Consider the following 27,638-nt stretch of genomic DNA (forward strand, 5'->3'; position numbering starts at 1 on the left):
AATTAAATATGTTAAATAACACAAATGTATCTAATCCCATTTTATTAACCAATATCTTTGCTGCTGACCTCCTATGGTAGCATTGCATGTATCCCTTATGGACAAGGCAGTCCCAGATTGCATTGCATAAATGCGTACTTGTAATTGAATACTGAGAAATAGTTTATTAGTAATTAATCTAATCAGTATTGTTTTAGTATTATTTACAATTGTAGTATTTAGATTTTTTTTTTTATATATATATTTTTAGTATTTATTTTAAGTTTTAGTCATTCTTGTTATGTTTTTGTAATTTTTATTAGGTTTATTTCATATTTATATTTATTTATCTTTTATTTATTTTAATTTTAGTTGTAGTATTTTTAGTGCTCCACTGAAATCAGTTGTGAGTTGAGTCTCTGTTGTGGAGAACTATTTTCGTGGCACACAGACTTGTTGTGTGTTCCAAAACATTCCCTAATGAGGTTCCATGTATGCAAGAATGCTCCCATAGAAGCCAAATCTTTATCATCAGTTTCTCATCTCTAACACATTGTCTGGTGAGCTGTCTTAATTTGAGGAATTACACATTTTATTTATAGTGTAAAGGCAGTGTTTGTTTTATTCATAAACTGTTTGAAGATTGACATTTTTATATGATTTCCCCATTTTCAGCCATAAATAACTTCACAAGGCCATTGCTTGTAAAGGACTCATTTTATTGATGAAACAAAAATGTGTGTCAGAGTGTGGGTAGTTTTTAGTGCAGAAAGCGGGGAGCTAGTCTGCCATACACATAGTATCTATACATACAAACAGCCACACACACGTACAGACATGCTCACATTGTCCCGTAAATCAGGGCCCCTGGGGGACGCCTGCTGCCGTTAACTCCTTAAGCGATTTAATAGGCCTATTTGGGGGTGTATTTATAGAATGATTTAGCATGTGTTGATTTCCTGTGCTTGTTTACTCTGACTTCTTCACAGAAAACTTTTGTGGACTTTTAAAGGTTTTCAATAGCCACCGTTGACAGACGGGGGAAGTGAATTCAAGCTTGTATCATCTGCATGTGCCACAAAAGAGAGTTTGTGGGACTGCGACATAATCAGCGTTTGTCCTCACAAGTGTGGCCAAAACCACTACTTCTGCCTCCAGCTCTTTAGAATGTGTGTGATAGCTTTTTAATTACCCTTTATGTAACATAAACACACATATTGAAGAGGATCACTATAATTAAATGCCCCAACATTTGTATTAAGCTGCCTGAAGCCTCCACATGTAATTCTGGCCTGTATAGGCCACAGCATTCCTGTAAGTTATTATAGAAACGCTCATTCATACAAATACAAGTGTTTTCATTTCACATTTTTGGGTTTTCTCAGCTGTGATGATTTATTTGACTCAAAAATGAAACCGTAAACTGTTACGCACATTATGTTTGCTGTTGACCAGATTCATCAAACCGAAGAAATTACAACCAGGTGTCATTTTCATGCTTCTAGTCCCTCTTTCACTTCTTATTTTTTATCTCATAACAGAGCTGGCAGTAGTGTACACTTTTAGAGAGGTTATTTTTGAGTCTGCATTGACAGATGTTCCCAATCCAGCTGTGACAGCCTCCACCCGCTCTACATTCCATATCATGTACACACACACACACACACAAAGGAAATGCTGGTATGTAGCAGGCAGGATTTCTGTTGTAACAGATGCACTGATACAGCAGGTTTGACTGTAGTTGTCCATGTAACAAGGTGAGAATGAAAAAATTATTAATAATAACTGATGAGTTTCACTATATTTTAATATTTGTTTTTTTATATTTATGAATATATATTGTTTTTGTATTATTATTATTATTATTATTAACAATAGTAATTAATAGTAATATTAATAATAGTAAAATAATAATAAATAAAATATAATAACAAAATAAGTTTATTATTTAATATTTCTTATTTTAATGTTGTTTTCATGATTTCTGTGTCAAAGTATTTATGTGTTTTGTATGTGTGTATGATGTAATACTTTTACACGGAAATCATGAAAATAATGCTAACACACACACACATATATATACACACATTATATGAGTGTGTGTGTGTGTGTACTATATATAATAGTATATAAACACTTAAATATTTAAATACTCATTTTTTGAGTCTGCATTGACAGATGTTCCCAATCCAGCTGTGACAGCCTCCACCCGCTCTACATTCCATATCATGTACACACACACACACACACAAAGGAAATGCTGGTATGTAGCAGGCAGGATTTCTGTTGTAACAGATGCACTGATACAGCAGGTTTGACTGTAGTTGTCCATGTAACAAGGTGAGAATGAAAAAATTATTAATAATAACTGATGAGTTTCACTATATTTTAATATTTGTTTTTTTATATTTATGAATATATATTGTTTTTGTATTATTATTATTATTATTATTAACAATAGTAATTAATAGTAATATTAATAATAGTAAAATAATAATAAATAAAATATAATAACAAAATAAGTTTATTATTTAATATTTCTTATTTTAATGTTGTTTTCATGATTTCTGTGTCAAAGTATTTATGTGTTTTGTATGTGTGTATGATGTAATACTTTTACACGGAAATCATGAAAATAATGCTAACACACACACACATATATATACACACATTATATGAGTGTGTGTGTGTGTGTACTATATATAATAGTATATAAACACTTAAATATTTAAATACTCATACTATTGATCTGTTGTGGGGAAAAATGAATTTATTACTTCTTATTGATTGTATTGCAAAGTGTAAAGAAATGTTTTAAAGCTTCATATTTTACACATATTACACAAGCACACATGGAGCTGACTCTGCCGGGCACTTCAGTGGAGAGTGGCCAATAAACACCCTTTCAATCAAAGAAATGGGCACAGCAGACAGCTCTGCTTAAAACATGCAATTAGTGAGATGCATGGAGGACAGGGGGATCCTGTGTGTTTGGAGCACACCTGTGACCAGCCAGACTTATTGCCTGTGTTCGTAATTGTCAGCTGCCATCAGTTGATGAGAAGAAGCTGCTCCATTATTGGCTGGATGTTTATGGGTGCATCTGTAAATCGTCTCTGAGCATGTGGTGTTGCTGGACCTCTGAGAGTCTGCTAGCTATTGAAGCTACAGTGTTTGATTTCAGTCAACATTCTTTGGTGTTATAAGAACTTTGCCAACTTATTAGAGCTTTTAGAAGATCGTAGGAAAAGAACTTGCCAGATGCTGCATCATGGTTCATTCTAGTGGTCGACCGGTGTTGGTTTTTTAGTGCCCGATGCCAATGCTGATATCTAGAGAAGATGGCCATTAGCTTATATAATGCAGATAATACAGTTTCATGATAACAAATGAGAATTGAAATCAAAGAACACAATTTTACACAATATTTATTCAATATTTATTCAGTAAGCCAATGGAAACTTGTAAATATTAACGATGCGGGAAAAAATCCTTCATACAGCCAAAAATTGGAAATATAACAAACATTTGTAATATTTCTTCCCTGAAAAAAATGTGCACATATATTTGCACACATAAACAGTGAGTTTATCCTCCAAATACACTATATTTGCTGTTTCCTACTCAAACGTGTGGTTTCTTTCTGCCTGGTAGTTTAAGTTTTACTTGCTAACTGCAGCAGGTGGTATTGCCTTTACTGGATAAATTTGCTTGCCAAATTGTAATCTAACCGCTCATTGTTAGCCAGTTGCCTTGAGTAACCACCATAAGTGGGTGTACTGTGGTTTTAGGTGATATAAAAATGAGCTGAAGCAGAACAACAATGCCTTTATGGTCAATGAAAAATAAACAAAGACACATTTAAGAAATTAACTATTGATTTGTGCCTTATAATCACTTTTTACAACTGAAATCATTGTGTGTATGATTAGTAAACATTTATCATTGGTTATATGTGTACATTCAGCTAGTTGATTATTGTTTCTTTGTGCGAGTGTATATGAATGTGTCTCCTGTGTTTGTTCCTTATTTGTGCCTTTGATGTGCATGATGTATGCCACATGTATCTTGTCCCTCTTAACTTGTTTATCTACATATTTGTTTATCTTTATATTTGTGAGTGTGTGTGTGTGTGTGTGTGAGAGTGTGTCTGCATTCCCTTCCTGTGGGCCTCCAGACCAAAGCCTCCTCGCAGTGAGAGAATAGACTGGTTTATTGGAGGCCTGTCAGGCTCAGACTGAATTTACTGCCCACAGACAATGTTTATCACTCAACAGAGGGTAATGTGAGCAGAAAGCACTGCAACCAGAGAGGGAGGGATGGAAATAAAAGACGTGAGGGAGGCGTCAAAGCAGATCCAGAGCCGGGGAGGGCTTTCTGGCCCACTTCTCACTATAGCTCATAAATCTCCAGACCCCATCCTGAGATATGTGTACTTGCAGAGAAAGTGAAGAGAGGAAAGGAGGGAACAGAAGGGGGAGGTGGAAAGCAGCATGACAACTTTCTATGCTATGCTTTATTTTTTGCTGAAGCATGGAATATTTTGGTATCTATCTCTATATCTGCAGTGTTTGCGCTGTCTTGTTGTGTGTTTGTGTGGTGTGTATTTGTGTCCGAGTGGGATTGATTATGTTTTAAACACCACTAAGCCTTAATAGAGGCATCAGTCACACAAAATATCCTGTTAAAAGACATGGTTCCCTTACTCTTGGAAAACCATATTTTATTTGTAGTACTATCATGATTTAGTTGCAAATTAATAATGTATGGATATAAACATTTTGACTGATATATGGTCATTTTATGTTATGATCAAATAGAATAATGGCTAATATTTTAAACAAGAATATAATATAATATACATTTGAAACTCTTTTATGCTTAGGACTGCATTTATGTGATCAAAAATAAAGTAAAAACAGTGATATTGTGAAATATTATAATTCAAAATAACGGTTTTCTGTTTTAATATATTAAATATATAATAATTAATAATATATATAATTAATAATATATTAAAAAGTCATTTATTCCTGACAAAGCTGAATTTTCAGCAGCCATTACGCCACTCTTCGATGTCACATGATCCTTCAAAAATCACTCTAATCAATCTTCTTTGATTTATTTGAGATAGAAATCTTTTGTAATATTATAAATGTCTTTACTGTCACTTTTCATCTATTTAATGTGTCCTTGCTTAAAGGTGGGGTAAGCGATTTCTGGTAGCCAATGTTGTATTGTATCATTATATTTAGGCCTGTCGCAGTAATCAATATATCGACTTATCGCGCAATATATGTACATGACCTCAATAATTTTTGATGACGCAATATATCGCAATATATATGTCACCGTGTTTTTTACATTCCACTTGCACCTGAGCCTTTTGCAGCTTCTCGTATTCAAGTGAATTCAGGAATCACAACTTTAGTAGGAAAGACTGTTTGGAAACCTATCACAGAAAACAAGTACTAGTTTAATTTAGGGCCAAAACAGTCTTGATCTGCTTCCAATCAATACAAATTAAGACTCTTGCAGATAATTAACAAAATCTGCTAATACTGGCTGATGGTCCCTGGTTAATCTGTTACCAGTTCACATACTGTGAAATCTTATTGTTGTGTATTGTCATATTAAGTTCTCTGAGTTCCTTGTTTGAGTCTCTTTGTGGTGTGTGTGAGTGCCTGATGCCTGGTGTGAAACCCTGTGACCCAAATGCCATCCTCCCTCACACCTCGCATTCACACTTTCACACTCCACGGCTGCTGACATTTTACTGTGGCATGGACGATGTGATGGGTCGACCGAGTGTGAGGTGGATCGTGGGTGTTGTTAATGAAACATCTCTCAATATTACTGAGGTTTTGTGTTAATATTTAGCATTTGTTTCCCATTTTCTGTGTGATTTCAAGCTTAATTTGTGCTTTTTAGCTGATATTAGTGTTAATTTATTTATTTATTTCTTGCCAAATATGCATATTTAACATACAGTTTCATTGCCTACTTAACCTGCTCAATATCTGTTTGTATTTCCTCTAATATGGTAGTCGTGTCTAGTTGTAAACTCTCCCCTCACCCTGTCTCTCTCACTCTCCTCGTCCCTCTTCCCTGGCCGTAGGGCTCCCTATCCTCTAAGGTGCTGAATAATTAATGGAGGCAGGCTGGGTTGATTAAAACAACACATCAGTCTGACCTCATTTAGTGAAGTGACTGTGTGTGCTACTGTAAAGGACTTACATTTTCACACACACACACACACACACACACACAAAGTAATGAGCTACAAGGGACACTTATGATGGTACCCGTACTAGCTATACCCATTAAACTGTCCAAATGAAAGTATTTAACTCACTGGAAAGTTTAGAAACACTTTTATACATGTGCAGGCTAAAGCTAGCGAGCTAACTAGCCTCTAACCTGTTTTTGACTAGTTACAACAAGTGAAGAAAAGGAAGTTATACTGCGTCTAAAAGCTTTGTACCAATAAATTCACTTTTTTTTATAGAAAAGTTTCTTAAATATTAGCTTCAGGAGAACCTGCGTTGGCAAAAACATCTTGCACTTCCTGCATTTTGTGTATTTGCTTTTGGCAAGCTTATTTCTCTCTTGAATGTATTACATAAAATTGTGCTTTATAAATAGGCCTATAACTGACAGTTTTAAGCCAGGGGCATCCTCACATTTGTTTGTCAGTATATTTAGTCTCTGTGGATATTGAGGAGTTAATGGTGACATTTTTGCGAGAACAAATACAACTTGTGCCTCTGCGTGAACTGGAAGTCACTGGGACGACAGCAGATAGAGATTTGTCAGCAGATGACAGCAATAAGCTGTGAATTCCTCAAACAGAACATTGTCACATCAAATCCACCGCTGATTTCTGCTTGTATTACTTATGCATTCATAAAATGTCTATTTTGAATATGGAATGAACACCTATTCCATAATTGTTTGGTAAAAAATAAAAATGTGATGCCTTGATTTAGGAACAATATCATATAATAAACGGCTGGTAAACCTATTTGCCACCATGTCCGTATCAATCATGCCAGTCCAGCAGCTCACTGGAATGTACTGGAAAGAACCGATTGAGGAGGCTGGCAGGAAGGAGGGAGGAGTAAGCCACCTCTTTCGTCTACATCAAAAGGAAAAGTTCATTTGCTAATCATTCGTGGCACATGGAGCGAGTTCCTTTTCACTAATTGTGTCCAAGAGTTGCTATTAGCATATCTGCTTTGATTTTGTACTCTGCCCTGTGGCAGCTGACAGCAGCTGTTCTTTTTTTTCCAATGAAGACTGACAATTAGAAACTGCTCAAATAAAATTGTATAAAATTATTCATTTACATGTATTTTTGGGTCGCAGTCTGAGATTATATATTGTATGAATGAAGCTTATGTGGATCTAACTAATATTTCTTATGTAAGAACAACCAAACCTTACATTTTGATATCCATCATATAATGAACATACATTTTAGTAGTAGTCAATCATTTGAGATCAGTAGGTTTTTTTTTTTATTTTTTTTTTTAAGAAATCAATACTTTCATTCAGCAAGGACGCAATACATTCATCAAAATAATTTCTAAAGGATCATGTTACAATGAAGACTGGAGTAATGGCTGCTGAAAATTCTATTAAAAATTCAAATTTAAAATATATTAAAATAGAAAACAGTCATTTTAAATTATAATAATATTTTTTTTTTTTTACAATATTACTGTATTTTTCATCAAATAAATGCAGCATTGGTGAGCATTAGAGACTTATGCTTACCAACTCTAAACATTTTAACAGTAATATATCTACAGGTGGGCCAATAGAGATAGAGTAGAGGCCTATTAATCTTTTGAGTTTCACAAAGCACAAGCTAATATTTAGTTCTTATTGCTAAATCATAGAATGAACAGAAAACCTTGATTAAATCACATAATCACACAGGAACTATCACACTGATAAGTACCTATGGATGACATGTTTTCAAGCACTTCTTAAGAAGTCTTGTATTACACTGTATCTCATCAATCCCATTGTTGACAGCATACTGAATCATGGCCAACTGATTTTGTCATGATTGTGCCAGCTAATAGTTTTGACATGTATTTTCATTAACAGGTTTCTCTGGGGACATCCCAATGTGTGTAGAAAACTTTCAGTTTTTTTTTTTTTGCTGAGCAGATATCATAGTCTGAAGAGTTAAGTTTACTGTAAGTTAAGAGATATCTGAACCTTAAAAACTCGAAGGAAGAGGGGGAAACAAGCCTCTGAGTGAATTTGCTGAGCTCAGCCCTTTTCAGTCTCAATGTCCTGGCTTGAAGACAAAGTAAAAATGGTGAATTGACATTTACAGGAGTGTTTTTCCTCTGGAATGGAGGGTCTAGATAATCGAATGGTGTGGCTTTGTTTGTGTGCTTTCTTCAATTTATAATTAGTTGAGAATTTATATGTGCAATGAGTAGAAAACATTTTCTGAGCTCTTATCATCATGCTAAATATTTCCTGGACTTTGAATGAATTTGATTAGGAAGTACTCATTCACAGATCCTAAACAGTGATGCTATTGTACAACCATATTATCATAAGAGGCTAAAATATGAACACAATTGACCTCTCTTCTTGGTGCTGATCCGTGTTCAGGAAGCTAATGTAGAGAACCAAACTGTTACTTGACCTCAAACAAAACAGTGCAAAGTCTTAATCAGAAGAATGCTCTGGTTTTGCTTTTTAGTTTTTGTGGAATAGAAAAGGTGATGTTTTGAAGAATCCTGGCCACCTTTTTGCATTCAGTGAAAGTGAACAGGGACTGGTTATGTCAAGATCCCTAATGACAAAAAAAAGATTTATTGCCTTTTTTCACTTATAGACAGTGTTGGGCAAGTTACTCTGAAAATGTAATCAAATTACTGATTACTCCTTTTAAAAGTAATCATTACTGTTCTGATTACTTTATTTCAAAAGTAATTAGTTACATTACTAGTTACGTTACTTTTTTCTCTATGAAATTTATGAAATCCCAGCATACACGCTCCCGATAAATATTTGTTATTAAAGCATCAACATTAACAGAACACTGTTATTTTTAACTAAAGCAAGCGGCTGCTACGCGTGCATGGTTTGCAAAGAGCGCTGCATTTATAATCTCTAAAAGACATCTCAGTTCATCGCAATCTCACAAATCTCTGTTATAACACAATAAATGTATGAATAACGAATCTTTCATAATGTCTACAATTCGTGTATTATAATGAGAGGATTCATGAGCACGCAAATTTCAGCACTGCATTGCTCAACGCTGCAAACACGTGTTATAGCCAAAATAGAAACTCTGCACACTTGCAACTGTTAATCGTTTATATTTATATTAGTTCATGTTGCTTTTGTGTAATAGATGATATTTTATGTTTAGATATTTCTATTTTGCGGGAGTCCCGTGAATCATTTTATTCTCCCGCATCCCGCACACACACGAGTGTCTACCCGCCCACAGCAGCACTCGCCCATCTTGTCCTGCGCCGCACTCTGTTGCGTCGGGTCTCGCGGGTGGGAGCAGGTCTCTAATCCACTGGCACAGGACTCGACAGTGCATGTGCGACATCCTTTTTACAATCTCTAGATTATAAATAACTGCATTCTGTCAGCAATGTAACGCGGCAGTAACGTATAGAGACTTCGGCTTTTAACTATACTCTAATTATTCTGTCAGCAATGTAACGCGGCAGTAACGTATAGAGACCTCGGCTTGTAACTATACTCTAATTACTATTTTGAAAATTGTAACGCGTTAAATTACTCCGTTACTAAAAAAGTAATCAAATTACAGTAACGCGTTACTGCTCAACACTGCTTATAGATAGCTTGCAAATCAAATATGACACCTTTCGATGCAAGTTAAGTTTAATGTCAATGTCAACCTGTGGTTACAACACACATGAGAACTAGTGCCAAAATGGTGTTGATGTATCGTTTGTTGTCCGTTTCAGAGACATTAAATAATGACTTAAATTTGTGTATGTTCCTCACACAAAGTTATATGTCCTTTTTTTGTCCTGTTCCCATTAACTTTCAATATGTAGATTCTTTTAAAAAATCTTTGAAAATCACACGGTTTGGAATAACATGAGAGTCAGCAAATCATGACTGAATTAAACTGAGAACTGTTCCTTTAAGGTTTTAAACTTTCCTACCACATTTTCCATTGTTAGAACTATGTCATATGTTAATGTTGGATTAACAGGCATTGACTGGTTTTGCACAGTTTTGTTTCTCAAGGTGTCAGCACATATTCTTTAACAAGAGAAATCTTTTGTAGAAATGTATTGCATGTGTTCACATTTGCATGGGGATTAAAGGGCAAATCTATTTTATTGATCACATCCTCTACATTTTTAGCAGTATTAGAGACAGACTTAATTTTAAAAGGCATTGACAGTAGACCGTAACTCTTGTTTAGATGCAGACTATTGAATCACACGTAATGTCAAAAATGAGCTGTAATTATACTGAAGCAATATCCTGTAACTCAGTGCACATATGCTCCAGTTCAACTTTTGTCTCATCCAAAAGAAATCTGGTCTGCTGAAATATGTGGAAGGGCTTCTAGAGTGACAGCATGCTTGTTTTCTTAGACTGGAGTTTGGAGACGGGAAGTGCAGTGGCTCTCGGAATGGGGACCAGAATGGCTGGCCAATTGGGCCGGGGGTCAGGGTGTTTGTTCCTGTTCATGTACCCCCTCCCTCCTCCCCCCAACCCCCACACGGGTTTGCAGCTGCTCTGGAGAATTAGGGGGAATCCCAACCTAACTAATAGTATAAACTGCAGGCCTCACAGTAAGGAAGAAGAAAAGGGCTCAAAATAGATCATGTCCTGAAAGTGATTGAAGATTGTTTTAGAAATTTTTAGGAATGTGACATCTGCATAAAACATTTTGGAGCGTTGCGTGTGAGCACTTTAGATGGTTGACTTAATTAAGTCATCTACAGTGTCTGTAATCATGTTAGAATTGTTTTGCATGAAGTCACGAGTGTTGAAATTCTTTCAAAATAATGTAAAAACGGCATTATTCATTTGAAGGCAAATGTGAGTTACTCCTTCAGAGGAGGACCCAGATGTGCGAGATGGACTGTTGATGAAGGGGGGTGGTTCCAGATGGTCCACCCAGGCCTGGTTAAATATTATCAGTCCACTGGCCTCCCCCACCGCCTCGCTGAGCCTGTAATCCATCGTAACTACCCAGCCCTCTTTCATCTCCCTTCTCTTTCCCCCCCTTTGCATTTCCCTCAGAGGAGGGGATTATAGAAGGTACTCATTCTGCATTCAAGAAGCACACTGGAAATGGATAGAGCGAGAGATCTCTTTATATCACGCTGTCAGATACAGTGTGGACTGCATGTAGAAATACAATGAGATGTTCATATTATAGCTACAATTCATATTATAGCAAAGCATTTGACAAACTGAAAAACACATTATATGCTTTGACAAGCACCCACAAATTTGATGATCGCCTTCATAATATGTAAACATATTTTCATGTAAGTTGATGATGTATTTTCTACTCACCATAAGAGCACTGTTAGATGTGTAGATGTGAAGAATAAAATAATTGTGATTAATCTCATGACGTTCAGTCTTTAAAAAGCAGAATTAAACGTAATAATTCTATCAAATTCTATCAGCCTTTTAAAAATATATTTATTATTGTACTTTAATAGCACCTAATAGTAATATAAATAAATGAATACATTGATTTTATATGATATTATATTTATAAAATAACTGTGATAAATCTCATGACATCCAGTCATTAAAAAGCAGAATTAAACAATAATTCTATCAAATTCTATCAGCCTTTTAAAAATGTATTTATTTAATAGCACCTAATAGTAATGATAATAAATAAATAAATAAATGTTTATATGATATTATATTTATGTATGTATTTATGTATATACATGTATGCTTTTATTTTTATCCATTTTACACATTTACATTATTTTCCTCTAGTTTTTTTCAAGGACCACCTTATTTATTCATTCATTCATTGATTCATTCATTGTTTTTATTCATTGTTTTTATTCATTGTACATATTTTACACACTTTACTCAAATTTTTTTTTTTTTTTTTTTTTTTTCCATGGACCCCTTTTTTTTTTTTTTTTTTGTTTTTTTTTTTTTTTTTTTTTTATTTTTTTTCTATTTTTTTTTCATTAAATTAGATTTGGCATTATATATGTGTATGTCTGTGCTTTTTTTTTTTTTTTTTTTTTTTTTTTTTTTTTTTTTCTCCATGGACCACTTATTTATTTATTTATTTGCTTTTCTTTTTATTCATTTTTACATATTTTACACTGTTTTTCCTCTTTTTTCTTTTTTACAGACCACCTTCCTTACAGTTTGAAAACCTATGACCTAAAATTAACCCATAGCCAAATAGCCATTTAGGCATTGTTTTAGCAAACTCTCATTCATTCTGCCTTAATTCCCGTATGTAACACCCACTATTCACAATCAGTCGGCGCTGATTTTTAAAGAATGCATCATATCACCCTGTACAATATGAGAATTTGATATCCAAAGCTTATTAACATTTCCCTCTTCATTTACTTCTCAAGGACTGAACCTTTAATCTCTTCATGTTTGTTCTGAAGCACTCCATGAGTCCTGATCAACCCATCCCGTTCGTGGCCCCCGTCTGCCCCTCTTCCCCGGCGCAAGTGCATGAAAGCGCTTGAGGAATGCTGTGCCTCTATTGTAATTGAATCAAGGGGAGGGAGAAAGATGGGTTAATTACCCTCTCAAAGTGGCCAGTGCACTTGGAGAGGAGGGTCAAACAAGTCATAATGGCGCATTTGCCAGGCCATTGTGAGAGTACTGTAGCAGAGCGACTAGCTCTTGTTCCCACTTCAGACCGTTTTAGGGGGCTTTCGCTGATTAAAGGGGGGATTTGCGTCGGCTGCTTTCATGGGTCCCTGGCCAGGAGAATCGATATGTCAATAGGCTCAGTATCTATATGCAAAGCGGAGGTTTGGCCAGCACATTCAGAGCTTTTTGATATGCATGGAGCTTAGGCTTAAGCCACTGGCAGTAAAGACCGAGCATTATCACAAAGACTGCTTGATGTTCTTATGTGTGGTGATATGGGGTCCTCCATGGGGAGTGGGTCTGCTTTGATAAGATAGAGAGCTGGTGGCCTGGGAGGCTGGCTGGCTCTGGTCTACCGAGGTGTGTTTTGATGACTCAGAACACCTTTAAATGGAGAAATCACTGGCTTTTGTTTTGGCTGCCCATCTATGTAATGCACCAGATTCTTCCTGCCCAAGGCCCACCATCAAAATCGCAGTCCCACTGGGTCCTTTGTGTGTTTGTCTCCACGTGAAAGAGAGCCGGAATGAGAAATCAAGACCGAGAGTGTTGGGGGTGAGGGTCTTTTCTCTAGGGGGTGTCAAGGTAATGGGCCTGTTTAGAGAGCAGCCCCCTATCTGTCTCTCGTCCTCTCAATATCTCTCTGTCTTGCCGGGAGTAGAGATGATGGGGCTTCCTTTCATGCTGTTACCATCCGCAGAAGATGGAGTAGTGCGGGTACACCGGTCGGGGTCAGCGGACCTCCCCCACCCTGTACTCGGCTTCACCTCGCTCTTAGGCTCTTTGAAATGGTGATGATGATGGGGTGACCCCCGCTGCCCCCCGATGCGACGCCCTCAATGAGGCTTGGGTTTGGTAGATCATTCCACTGCCCCCGCTTTTCCCTCCCCAGAGCTCCACAGCAACCGCTGCCCCGTTCTTGGCCGCATTTGTCATGTCCAGACCCCGCAAGCTGCACCTCTATGGGGCTTTTGTTCCCCAACCTGCTGGCTAAGCAGGGGATTTCAGATGGACCATTAACATTTGAACCAGCTCGGCACATTTCCCTATTGCACTCGATCTGTGCCCGGGCAATATCATATAGGTCACTATACATCGCAAAAGACCAATGATATCATGTTAAGAATTGTTAATCGTGGGGTTGTTAAGTATATTTATTTATATATACTATATAGTATGATGTGTTAGATGATAACAAAAATCATACCGTAGTACAGGACAGAAAAATGTATTAATTCATTTTGGTGGACACAAACATCATATTCAGACAAATCATACATATATATGCCTTGAACATACTCAGCTGATCTTATACAAACAGCCATGTGTCATTGAGCTGTTCATCTGTTGTTTGGGTCAGAAGGGGTCAGCAGGTCAAATAGAGTGTTATGATGCATAGCCAGGGGGACAGGTGAGATGGCCTTGACCAGTCATGCCGCACCCTAATCATAGCAGAACATGTTCAAACTGCCTATCACCAGGTCATCAGAATAAGATTAAATCAAATTTGTTGACTATGACAAAATATAGATGCATTAAAGGGATAGTTCACCCAAAAATGACAATTAATTTCAATTGTTTTTGTCCATATAATCAAAGCCAATGGGGGTCCAAAACAATATTAGTCACCTTTTTATGGAAGTCTATTTCTGCCACATAAGAAAAAATGCATTGGTAAATCATAATTATGACATAAAAGTCCAAATTATGAGATAAAAAGTTATTATTATGATGCAAAAAGTCAATTATGACATTAAAACCTTTGGCTTTTCATGTCACGATTATGACTTTTTATCTTATAGTTTAAAGTTTTTGTCATTACTTTGACCTTTATCTAATAATTATGGCTTAGTATCTTATCATTTCGTAACTCATATCTTATAGCTTTTTATCTGATAATTTCATGTAAATTTTGTCAATATTAGCTATCTCTTAAACATATTCTGACTTTATGTATCTCATAATGTTAACTGTCTCTTAGTTGTGTTAGTATCTCAAATTTTCATGACTTCAAATGATTTTGACAACTTATGTCACAAATATGAATTTTTGTCATAATTATGATTTACCAAAACATGATTTATGTTTCTTATATGGCGGAAATGGGCTTCCATACCTGACTCTCATTATATACTGTATATTCTGAGACATTTTCCAAAATATCGCCTTTTGTGTTCCACAGAAGAAATAAAGTCATACAGTTGACATGAGGATGAGTAAATGATGACAGAATTCTTATTTTGGTTGAACTAACTTTTTAAAGTCTGATGACTGTATGACTATAAATCTGTAATGACAATGTAAATGTCTCACATATTCACCCTCAAGTACACAAACCCACATTCAAACAATCAAACAACTCACCATAAGGATGGTAAGAGGCTGGATCTATTCTCACCACTTAATCCTTGACCTTGAGCCAAGAGTAATGAGATGGGACTGCTCAAGCAATCAGGATCATCAGTGGCCCTGCGGACTGGTCAATAGCCTTCACCTGCTAACATTACACATCTGGCAGAGAGGTTCACAGTAGCTAATCTCCACCATATGTTTACCACAGCAGTAAGCATCAGCTGGCATATAGTAACAGCACAAACCTTTCAATGCATTTATATTGTATCATAATTTACAAAGCTCCATGACATTTGATTATTAATGACTATATAAGAAATAACCCTCTTTTTATGTCACTCACTTTCAGGAAATTGCTTCAGCGAGGTTCACAGAAGAGTTAATAGCGTGCATGTCCGGAGATTGCGATCAAGGTTATGTCACTCCGATTAAACATACTGCCTGTGTGATCGCATTTTATGGGAAAATGGTTCACTTTGTCATGTGTATTTTTTATATAGCTGGAGTTCAAAAGCTGTCACCGTTGAGAATGTCAAATGGTATCTTTCTCTTGACCTTTGTCCATTGTTAATAGCATGTGGCACATCCATACTGTGCTACTATATAATGAGTCAGTACAGGCGCTCATTGTAACAGGATTGAATGATGGCCCCTCCCTATCAGACAGATTAAAGGCATTGTGAGTGAATGCAAACACCCATCTGTTCATCAGGGCCGGGCATTCTGGGACAAACTGGGTCATGTGACTGACAGAATAATGATAAGCATTTAAAACTGCATGCTATCAGTATGCTAACACCTCAGAAACCCAATCTAATAGCATTTACATTGCGTAATATGTGCTCTCGAGAATGTGCATTTGCTCTTAACATATATCACGCAGCATTGATAAGAAGTGGAGCTTAATAGAAAATAAAAAAGCTTTTTTATGCGTATTTAGAGGAAGTGAGGTGGGGGAGGTGGATTGAGGGTAATAAATAGCCTCACACTTTCAAGTTGCCAGCAGGTTTTCTCATGGATTTCCTCCTAAAGCCCCATAAAGTCTTTGAATTCCTAACAGCCGCCATTAAACCCCCTCCTCCCCGGATTTACTGCCCCTCTCGACTCCTGCAGTCTCAAGGTATTGAGAATCTCAGGTCATTTGCCTCCATCAATGACATATGTAGCTTATTATGTAGGCCTAGCTAGTCTGTTGTTGTTTTTGAGATACATGATTATGACTTATCCTTTTCTAAATTATCCACACAATTGCATTCACACAATTAGATGCCCTATGTTGGTGTACTTACATTATTTGTCAATTCAAAACTGTGCAATCTTGATAATGGAATATTTAGCAAAGTTACTAAAATTAGAGATTTGGAGTCAGATTTCAGCTTATTTTATATGAAGTCACGGTCAAATTAGCGACATTTCGCTTGAACAAAGTGCTCCACTGTCAATAGTGTAGCAATGTATGTATGAAGCACAGATAACACAGAAAATTTGCATGACCAGTTGAACCTAATGACCAGTTTGCATGACCAGTTGAAATGAAATGACCATAACCATTTTAACTGGTACAAATATAAAGCAGTATTATTTAAAGCCAGTCAGTTCCCTCCTCCCTGACCATTTCATAGAAAGATTTATATGGGTCTGGTTGGATTAAAAGGACTGTCCATTAATAAACGTGTATTTATTGAATGAGTGGCCTTTTGTGTGGAGGCTAATATTTTAGATAGTGAAAAATCAATACAGTACCTCTTACATGTCAAGGACAAAAATGTGAGGACTGAAGCCGGAAAATAAGGGGAGGCTAATACGTCGTTTTACTGATGAATGGAGCCATCAGCGGATGGCAGCAACCTTGGTGCGTTGAGCTGACGGATGCTGTTGGGCTGCAGCCCGAGTGTTCATTGCCTTGTTATGAACACTACTCTCCAGACAGCGTCTATGGATTTTGTGGTGGGAAACTAGATAGTGTTGCAATGTGTTGTTTACCTCACTTTGTATTGATAAAGCAGTCTTGGGGTCAGTGAGTGTCTGTATATATATAGTCCTATTATTATTAACTACAAGTTCCTCTATTAAGTATTTATTTATAAGATTAAGGGATACATAATATCTCAATTCTTGCAATGGTTATACACAAGTTTGTATTAGGCTAGTTGTATTATGTAGTTGTCCATAAGTTAAATATTTTGTCTCAATGGATAATACAGTAGGCCTAATTAAGCTTGATCAAAATCATTTTTGATAAAACAAAGATTTATACAATTATACTTATAAAAGTATGTTTCTTTTAAAACTTCTTAACCCAACTGTACTAAAGTCCAGATAACTTTTTTTACATAGCGTTTTTTTTTTTTTTTTTTAGAAAGCAGCAGTCAAATAAATGTAAACGTGTATGTACAAACTTTATACTTTAGCCTGTTATGGCGGCAGATACTCGTTGTTAGATGGCACATTGATAAGACTGAGATTAGGTTTATCAGCAGCCAATCAGAGAGCGGAACACTTCGAGTGGGGGTTGATGGGGACGGAGTTTGTGCGCAGCTGCTGACACTCGTCAAGAATTGCGGTGTGGGATAGCCTGGAAAGTGCGTGAAGACCGGAGTTACCCTGTCGAAGATCGCTTTTGTTTTTCAGGGAGAAATTTCCCACAAGTATGCGAGGGGTTCGACACAAGATGCAAAAGACATTACTTTGAGATCGCGTCTTCGCAGGGTCTGGAAACACAGGAGCAAGTTCTTCCCGTGTCCGATCGGCAGCCCTCCAACGGGATTATTCACGAGACCGAGCGCTCTCTCTCTCATCGACGCGGACGACTGCGTGTTTACAGTAAATATGCGTCAATACGTCGGTCTGTTAACGCATAGCATTTAGAAAACGTTTCGTTGGGGGGCAAGGAGGCGTTTGGGAGCTTTTCAAGACGGTCGCTGCTAAGAGTTTTCGGACGTTTCCACGGGCTGCGCGCGGGACTCTGCTTATACTCATGTAGCAGTTTCACATCGATCATTGGGTCACATATAGAGCCACAATTTCAACAGCACGCTGTGTTGCAACAACTGGCGCAGGATTTTAAAATCTGAAGAATGTAGTTCATTCCCCGTGGACAGCGCGAGCTTCATAAACACACCGAGAAGATCGTCTCTCTTCAAGTTCTTATTCACGCGATTGTGCGAAATCCCACTGTTTGCTCCACTGTTATTGTTTTGAATAGGGTTTTCTATTTATTTTTATTTATTTTAACCTGTTATTTTTCAGTTATACATAACATTTCGATTATTTTTGCTTCGTCAAGAAGGAAGCATTTACTTTTGGAGAATATTTGGTTTGATTTCACGATGTACGAGAGTGTGGACGTTGTTGGACTGACCCCTAGTCCGAACCCGTATTTAAGCATGGATTACTACCACCAGAACCGCGGCTGTTTGATCCCGGATAAAGGCCTCGTGTCGGGAGCGACCCGCGGGTTCAGGACCCCGCACTGGAGCGGCTCGAATCACTGTAGGTGGCCTTTTGTTTTCTTTATCCTTAACGCAGTCTCTGATCTAACATTATACGGACAATTTCATTCTGAGTTCCTCCCCCGACTGCTGAATGTTTGGGGGGTCACTGGGGCTCTTACAGGGGCAACTACACGTCAGCTGATGAGTGTGTGTGGGTATTTTCCAGCATGTGTACATGTAGGCTGTGTCTTGAACCTAGTGAGCTGACTAACTGCTATTGTACTGTAAATATATGTAATTCATTTTAGTGCCTGTTATGATAGAATTAGGCTCCGTTCATTTATTTCCAGCCAGTATGCTATGAATTCATTGATAGTTGATAATATGTGAGAACTGTATTTTTAGTATGGCTGTATTGGAATGCAACATTTATGGGTTATCATCATATATGAAGTATCTCAGTCTTAACCCTTTTAGGCACCAGATTTCCACCAGCTTTCTATTGATTTTGCTCTGACCCCTTAAAGTCACAAGTGTCACTGGTATTGTATCAATATATTGATATTGTTATGAATGAGTAACAGACTAATCAAACTAAATGTTTGTGGGTTCAAATTCCTTAGGCTTGGGGGTCAGAGGTCAATTTTGAAGAAGTTTCTCCTAGTGACCACTACGCATTACATTGTGTCAGTTCATTCTTAGAAACCATTAACTTGTTTTAGTTTTTTTGTTTGTTTGGTTGGTTTGAGTGATTATGTGCGCTTAGTGCAGTTGTTTTTGCATAACATTTAACTTTGTTAGTTGAAAGCATTTTAGATTTGGCGTCATAAAGATCAGATTGGTTTGAAATTCCATATCCAACTAATGCACATGAGAATCGGGTATACATTTACATCTGCATTAATCAGTGTTTCCTGTACATTGTGAAACCTACAATATTTTGAACCATTTTTTCCATGTGATTTGGTGTTACTCCCATGTGCTTTGTGGTTACTGCGTGTTACCACCTCATTTTACGCATAATCTTAGTGGTTGCTGTGGAAAAACCTTTTACCTTATGAATTTTATAGTTGCATCATTCATTTTACAAACTCTCATTCTGCAACATTTTACCTTCAATAAAATGTAGAGTAGTGTGATAAACTGAGAAATATGTGTGAAAATATGTGTGTTTAGCTGGTGAGCTAGACCAGAGAAGTTCCATCAGCAGCTGTGTGCAGCCAACTTTGAATAGAAGCTACGTTAATGCCATCAGTTCCTGTGTGCTAATTTTACTACTGTCTTAAAACATTAGACATGTTCTTGAAAAAATTAGGTGTTTTTCCCAGTAGCCATTGTGTCTGAAAGGGTTAAGGGCCTGATTGATCGAATTCTCTTTAAATGCTTTACTTAGTTCTTACTAGGGCTGAACGATTTTGGAAAATAATCTAATTGCGAATTTATTTATTTTTTTGCCAATATTGTGATTGCGATTTAATATGCGATTTATTTTTTTTAAACTCGTTATGTTCTGTATTATTCAACGAAGACAACCTATAAATCATTATATAGTATGACCAACACAATATTAGATAGATTAAACATAAATGTTCTTTTCTGTAGGCCAGGCCTATATGTTCCGATGCTAACAAAAGTAGATTGCCGAAATATAAAAACAAATCTGTTGCTTTACCACACTACTTTAGGCAATTCAGAGTCACTGTAATAAACATGTGGACTGCACGAAACACTGTCTATTAACTTTAGACCAGTGGTTCTCAAACTTTTTTGGTCACGCCCCCCTTTAAATCTATAAAAAAAAATCTGCCCCCTAGCAGATTGTCGCGTCCAGTGTAGAGCTGTTGCGTTGCGACGCGACAACTGTAGCGTCCGGTATAGTAAAAAAAATCTGCCCCCTAGCAGATTGTCGCGTCCAGTGTAGAGCTGTTGCGGTGCGACGCGACAACTGTAGCGTCCGGTATAGACACGGAGAGTGAAGCCGAGAGCAAGATATGCCTCGTCATATTTTCTGCATTTAGCTTTTAAATGACCAGCACCTGCCTGGGTCTGTGCGACTTCATCTATGGCTTTTCTCTTCTCTTTCACAAACCGATCCATCTCCCATTCTAAGTTACGTCCTTTGGCTGTTTACCGTTTTATTTCTTTTTTTTTTCTGCTGATGGAGTATGTTTGAAGTACGTTTATTATATACACTTTCAAATGTTTCCACGTGTAACGTTAGCGTGCCAGGATTTCACAACAAAACCCGCCCAATTGCTACTCAAAACTAGCCCAATCGCGTTTCGAGGGGGGTTCCACCGATAAAAATCACGTTCCGGGGGGTAAAATACATGTTTTTTTGGAGGGGCTCCCCAAATCGCAGACTTGGCAACACTGTAGCGTGTCAACTTGACGCTTCCTCTGAAGACTGCTTAGATGTGTTCGACTTGAAGCAGCGCTGCTTAGACCGATCTGTGTCTTAGACTTTTCTCTCGCTGTACTTTGATGTCGTACACCGATCGATCTTCAAGTCGAACACACCTCTTTACTCTCGCGTGTCACGTGACCGAGTGTAATCGCAGCCTCTGCGATTAAAAAAATCGCGTTTTTTCATATCGCGATATTATCGCAAATGCAATTAGTCGTTCAGCCCTAGTTCTTACTAAGCAAGATACTTGGAAATGAAATTGGTTTGAGTATTTTAAGTAACAAGTATTATTGAATATTAGCAATTATATGTAATATCTATTAAATCTCTTGAGCATAATGGAAAATTAGAAGAAATAGGGACTGCAATACCACATCTTGTACAAGGCCACTAGACAGCGACGATGTCTTCTCACAGTGTATGGTATGTGTTTGCAACACAAGTGTGACATTTCAGGGGGCCAGAATCTGTCTGGAAACATGGTCTCCAGTGATTGTTGGGGCATGTCAACATTGCTAATCTTGTGTAAGCCTGTTTGAGGGATGATTTGTTCTGCAGCTCAGCATCCTTTTCTTATGGAGAACAGTCGTAGCAGCCAAAGTATTTATGGTTCTTGAAAAGGGCACGTAGAGCAAGTAGACTTGGTGGTGCGGCTCGACCTCAGAGCTTTGAGGAGACGAGATCTAAATGTAGTCATGTACAAATTATAAGTGACGGGCCTAAGATCATCTGTAAAGTTGTTTGTATTGTATAAGTGGCATGTTAGAATGGAGTATAGTGTCCAATTGTCTCTTTACCTCCTGTAGACCTCAAGGTGGGTTGTGATTTGCTTTTCAATCCAATAAGATATTTCATATTAATCCATATTTCTGTAAGAGTGACTCTCAGAGGCGGCTTATATGGGTCAGGAGTAACCATGTGCTTGCTTTTTTTAACCCATCATAGTTTCCACTTTTCAGAGTAAATCACAAAGAGCTCGAAAGACCCTAGAGGGCCATTGACTGAAGTGCAATGAATTGCTTTGCTCTTTCAGATAATCCTCAGAATAATTAAAGCCAGACAGCAGCTTTTAATGACCACATTCTGAGTCTTGCATAAGATCGTGAGACTTTGATTAATGGATGTTTTCAGAGTGTGTTCCTTTAAGTGACACTCAAAGTGAAGTGTGCTGTAGTGTTGTGTTTTTCTGGTACTTCTGTCTCTGTTACCTTGCTTTCTTCTGAAGCGTGCCATGTGATTGGTTCTTAGTGGCCTTCAAACATGAGCACCTTCACGGCCATCAGGAGCGGATTAGGCCCTGCACTTCTCTGACCTCCAAGCCCTGCTACCTCTGCGCAGTGAGAGGCTCTGGTGCTCCGTGTCTCAGGGAGGCATCCATCACGGTGTGTTTGAAAAGCTCTCCATCATTCTGAAGGCTGCCTGGGACCCAGCAGAATGAAAGCTGGCAGTCGGATCTTTCTGCTGTTCCTCCCCCACTAAAAGACTGTTAACGTTCTATTCACAAGCCTCCTCTTGACATTCCAGTGTAGCTCTTTTGTTTTAACAGAGAGCTTGATCTATTGTGAACATGCATTGTTGAAGAGCATGCTTAGATTGTGCATCTCGTTGCTGTATCATTAGTTACGTTTAGTTTTATTTATAGCATCACACTAGCAATGTTTCTATCCAAGTTGTGAATTTGGCTTAAATGAAAAATCTAAATATTGCAAAAACAGTTCATAAAAAGCTAATAAAGCAGCATTTCCATCCCACACACTTCTGGGAAACTTGATGCAAAATAGAAATTGAAGTTGTAGCTACTGGGCAAACCAAAGTGGCTCTTTAAAAGTAATATGTTTACAAAATATTCTAGCAGTTGGTGAGAAATGCCTTATGTCAGGGATTGGCACAGCGTCAGAGAGCTTTGAGATGTAGTGGTAAATATTTTTGGCTCTGGCAATTTAAAACAACCAGAGCAGGTTTTGTTTTCTTCTCCGCATTAAGTCATGTGACTCCGATATCCTGAAGATCAAAGTACTTTGATGGGCATCTATACATTTATTCTTTGACTTTATCCACCCCAAGCAGTCATATACTGCATTTTTAAATACACATTTTTGAAATGTTATCAGCATGTAACTTATCTTTGAGTCCATTCAGCGTATTTTTAATGTATCCTAAAATTTGCATTACTGCCCTACAAAGGCAAAAGACCATAACTAGCTAGAGTGTAGAGCTGAGAAAAATGACTTTAAAGATTTTGTTTGTCCAGCCAAAATTATTATAGGTAGGACACTGGAAATCTGGCAATTATATTTTTGTTGTAATGAAAATTGTCTGCATAAAAAAAATGAGCTCAAAATACATTTTTACCCCTATTTTGAAGTTACTGTACTGTAGATGCCATTTTGCAACCAGTTTATTTGCAATGCTCACTAATGTAAAAGGATTCAAGAGATAGCCTAATTACTTTTACATCGAATTGAATGAAAATAGCCTAACCTAAAAGGGCGACTTGTGGATTGATGTGAAAGGCAGCAAGTAGGAATAATGCTCAGAATGCTTGTGGATTAAACATCTCCGATGACATTCATTGCCATGGATTTTATCGTCTTACAAGAAAAGGTAGGATATGGATTTAATTGCGAACTGTTACTACTGATTTTATGTGTGATCATTAGGCATGGGCCGATTACCAGTTTCAAGGTATACCGCGATTTGAAAATTTCACAGTTTCAAAACCACTAATATTTTCCATTATACCATTCCTGCGGTATGCACAGTTTTTCATGTCTCCTCAAAGACTGAAAGTGTAGGAATCCCTCAGGTTGAATGCAGTGTAGAGAGTAACACGACCCTCCTCCTCCTGTTGGTGCGAGCGAGCGGGCAACTCGTCTCTGTTCTGGACTTGCACAAACTGCGTTGCCATGCAATCATTTTCCAAAATGTAATTTATGTGAAAATATGAAGTCTGTAAACGCCCGTTAACACAGGCCAGAGACGCTGAAGACGGACGCACAGAGAAAAATTACTATTGGAAGAAAATCCTCAATAGTGATTTGGGGGTTTATATGAATGTTTCTGAGGGGAACTGACTGTCTTCAGAAAAGTTTACGTGGTATTTTCTTTTCATCTCGTTTCTGTATAGTTCATATTAAAGAGCAGGTCATATGGTATTTTAAAGTGTCCTAATATTGTGTTGGAGTCCCCTACAACAGGTTTAAATGCATCTAAGGTCAGAAAACATTATTAGAGGTACAGAACGCCATGCAGCAACATTTCGGCATTGCACCAAGCAAAAATCAATCGAAATCATCACAAAAAGTAAAGATCAAGTGCCTAACAAGGTTTTCGCGCATTAATTCGAATGGTTTGTATTCCCCCACAGCATAAACGGTTATGACATTTTTGTGGCCGTTCCCAGCAATGCCGAACAAGTCAATACCGTAATACCGTAAAAACGTGATATTTTTGCTTAAGGTTATCATACCGTCAAAATCTCATACCGGCCCATGTCTAGTGATCATGCAACTAGAAGTGGGCAACCCCAGACTGAGTGATTAATCTGCATTATAAAAAGAACAAAAAAATTTATAAAAGATTATTTACGATTACTTATTGATGCCAAGTTATCTAGAGCAGTGGTTCCCAACCCTGGTCCTGGAGGCACCCCCAACACTGCACATTTTGCATGTCTCCTTTATCTGACACTCCAATTTCAGGTCTTGGAGTCTCTACTTAATCAAGCACACTTGATTCAGATCATCAGCTCATTAGCTGAGACTCCAAGACCAGAAATGGGTGTGTCAGATAAAGGAGACATGGAAAATAGTTGGGGGGCCTCCAGGAACGTGGTTGGGAACCACTGATCTAGACTTTAACGGACAGTAAAACAAAGGCAGAATAGTAACTTCATATTGACGCATGGCTAAACAAAGGCAGAGCACCGTAACTCAATTTGAGCGTTCCAAAACAAAGTCAAAGAGTGGTAACTGGTGTTATACGGTGTTCTGCCTTGGTTTCTCCTTTTCGAAGTTACTGTTAAGACAACCCATTATTTTCTCAACAACAAAAAAATGAAATCGACTCAAGATACATATGCACATGAGAACGGCGGTCTTGAATGTCCCAAAAATATCAATAACTAATTTTTGACCAAAACTGAAGTTATGGCCTTTTACCTTTGCATGGCAGATTAAGGATGCATGATATATTGGAACCATGATATAATTCAAATTATATATTGGTATCAGTTTGATATTATTCTGGATGCTTGTTTACTTTTTTCTACATTTAGATTACCTTTGCCATCATCTAATGCTAATAATAGTGGTTTTGTTTCTTGTTTTAGACAAAATTATATAGTCAATGTCAGGCATTACATGAAAATAGTTATTGGCTTGTTGTTGAATCCATAATTTGCATAAAATGCCAATGAAGATCTAGCCAGTATAGCATTTATGGTGTTTTATCGATGGCTTGCTGAGCCTCGCATGGAGCTGCAGTGTGGAAGCCCTAACTAAGGGAAACGCATGTGGCGTTTTATTGTTTCCCATGAACAGTGCTGTGCCGGTGGGAGCAATAGCCCAGCCCGGTTGCAGCTGGGAGGGGATGGAAAGTGGGTGAAAAAGGGGATTCCTGTAGAATAAGGGGAGAATTAGTAGAGTTTGAGAGGGAAATAACAACTGCCCTGGTCCGTTGGTTAACCGAGGCTTACTAAGGGCTGGGGTTCGCCTGAACTCCAGACAGCGTGGCAGGTCTGCTGCTGAACACCGAACGGGAGAGCTGCTAATTTGCATTTTTCCAGCGGCCCTTGTTGGCAAGTAGTGTTGTCACGGTACCAAAATTTCAGTATTCGGTACCAATACCAGTGAAAATCCACGGTTCTCGGTACCAAAGCAAAACACAAAACCATGCTAATTAAAAAATTTGACTACTTTAATTTAATCCAAAATGTGTACATATTAAATTTTAAAGGGCTTTTGAAAACCTAGAGCTATTCAGCCAAGAATAGTTTACGGTACGTCAAATACAGGTGCGCTGCGTGCCACATACTGCGCATCCATTGAGTACATGACATGATCCATTGAGCGCATCCAAATAGTACAGATCGCTTGAGGGGGAGCGAAACTCTCAAGTGCGTGCGTGCGTGTGTGAGAGAGAGAGACCGGGTCACACTGTCTTAACCGTGGCTTGTGTACTGCAAACACATACCAGCTTCATCACTGTGTTTTTAGTACCGACTTGGTACCGAAGTATCGGGTCTTTTGACAACACTATTGGCAAGAGTGGCGCTTGTGTTGCTGTGGTTTTGGCTGGCTGGCCGAGTGTTTATTTCTTTTAGCCTTAAATACAGAGCAGGACTTGCAATAGATACTGGGCCTGCTGGCACTTAAACACACACCCCACATCTGTGCCATGTGGACTGGGGGGGAGGCTGAGGCATACACAGATATAACCAGCTGGTGGTGTAGCGTGAATGGCTGTGGCCTGGACTCTGGATAGCACAGTTAAAATGCATGCATTTATGTTTTCAAGTGCTTGTTTAGTGCCTAAAACAATTGCTGGAAGAGAACCCGAATGAAAGCATAGTGCTTCAAAGCCCGGTAGTCATGTAACATGGATTTGTTCTTGTTTTGGTTATGGATGCCTAATATATTGGAATATTTTATGATTTGTATATTATATATTTATTATTTTTATTTATTTGTTTAATTTAATTGAAAAATTTTACATTTATTAGTCTATATTGGATAGGGCTGTCGCGATTCGTTGATTCTATTCGACTATTCGATTTTTAAAAATCCTCGACTTCATTTTGCCTGCGTCGACTAACTGGCAAAATACCGGAAGTGGCACATTTCATGGACGAGAATCCATAAAACAGATTAGACTGTTTTCCAAGGCCTCATGATATATTAAACCCGTTTAAAAATCATAATTAAGCATAACTTTGAATTCACAAACGCTACGATTTAATTAAATTATATGTGATGCAGTTATAGGCGTGTAGGTTACATACGTGCGTCTCACAGTGCCTCCGTTCACAGTAAAAGCTGTTCCACAGGAACTGTTATCATTTACATGTGTAGAGCGTCTCAAACTCCATCTTTGCATGTTGTTGTGAGTTTGGGTTTATTATAACGTTCATCTGGGAACGCAACATGCGCCATTTTATCAGATTTGTAAGGTAACTCATTTATAAATCCACGCAGATACAGGAGAATACATTATCTCGCGGTTTCAAAATAAAAGCTCAAACCCTCACTCTGAGTTTACAATATTAAACAAGTATTAGATCGCACAGTAATGTGTAAAAACAATCGTCAGGCCGTTGGCGCCCCCTGCAGGCCTTTGTTGTAATGTGTACTGTACGTTAGCTCTTTTCACTGATCTTTAATAGAGATTATATTATATTATTTTATAATTATATATAGATCAGTGGCTCTATTACATTATAATACCGTATTTGAACAGTTTTGTTCAATAAAACCATATGATTTCTTACTTTTGATACTTTATTTTAACTAATTATTATTGCCTCATTGCTATTATATATGTATTTTAAGTCAATTTAAAGGCTATTGTTCACTTAACCTACATCTATTTTTATTACCACAAAA

At 37.5% G+C, this 27,638-nt stretch overlaps 1 protein-coding gene across 3 annotated transcripts in view; it reads left to right on the forward strand.

Moving 5' to 3' along the window:
- Positions 1–27,638, forward strand: part of rarab (retinoic acid receptor, alpha b) — a 133,422-nt gene that overhangs the window by 61,129 nt on the left and 44,655 nt on the right. The window contains exon 1 of one of the 3 annotated variants that reach the window (XM_016549348.1): positions 17,749–18,687. The exons of the other annotated variants lie outside the window; for them this stretch is intronic. Within the exon in view, the coding sequence (XP_016404834.1) occupies positions 18,525–18,687 (163 nt within the window). The 5' untranslated portion in view covers positions 17,749–18,524. Of the gene's footprint in view, positions 1–17,748; positions 18,688–27,638 lie in introns of those variants that run through there. 3 annotated transcript variants of the gene reach the window in all.

The sequence above is a fragment of the Sinocyclocheilus rhinocerous genome, unplaced genomic scaffold (genome assembly GCF_001515625.1).
Source record: "Sinocyclocheilus rhinocerous isolate Xijiao unplaced genomic scaffold, SAMN03320098_v1.1 scaffold43, whole genome shotgun sequence".
Taxonomy (NCBI): domain Eukaryota; kingdom Metazoa; phylum Chordata; class Actinopteri; order Cypriniformes; family Cyprinidae; genus Sinocyclocheilus; species Sinocyclocheilus rhinocerous.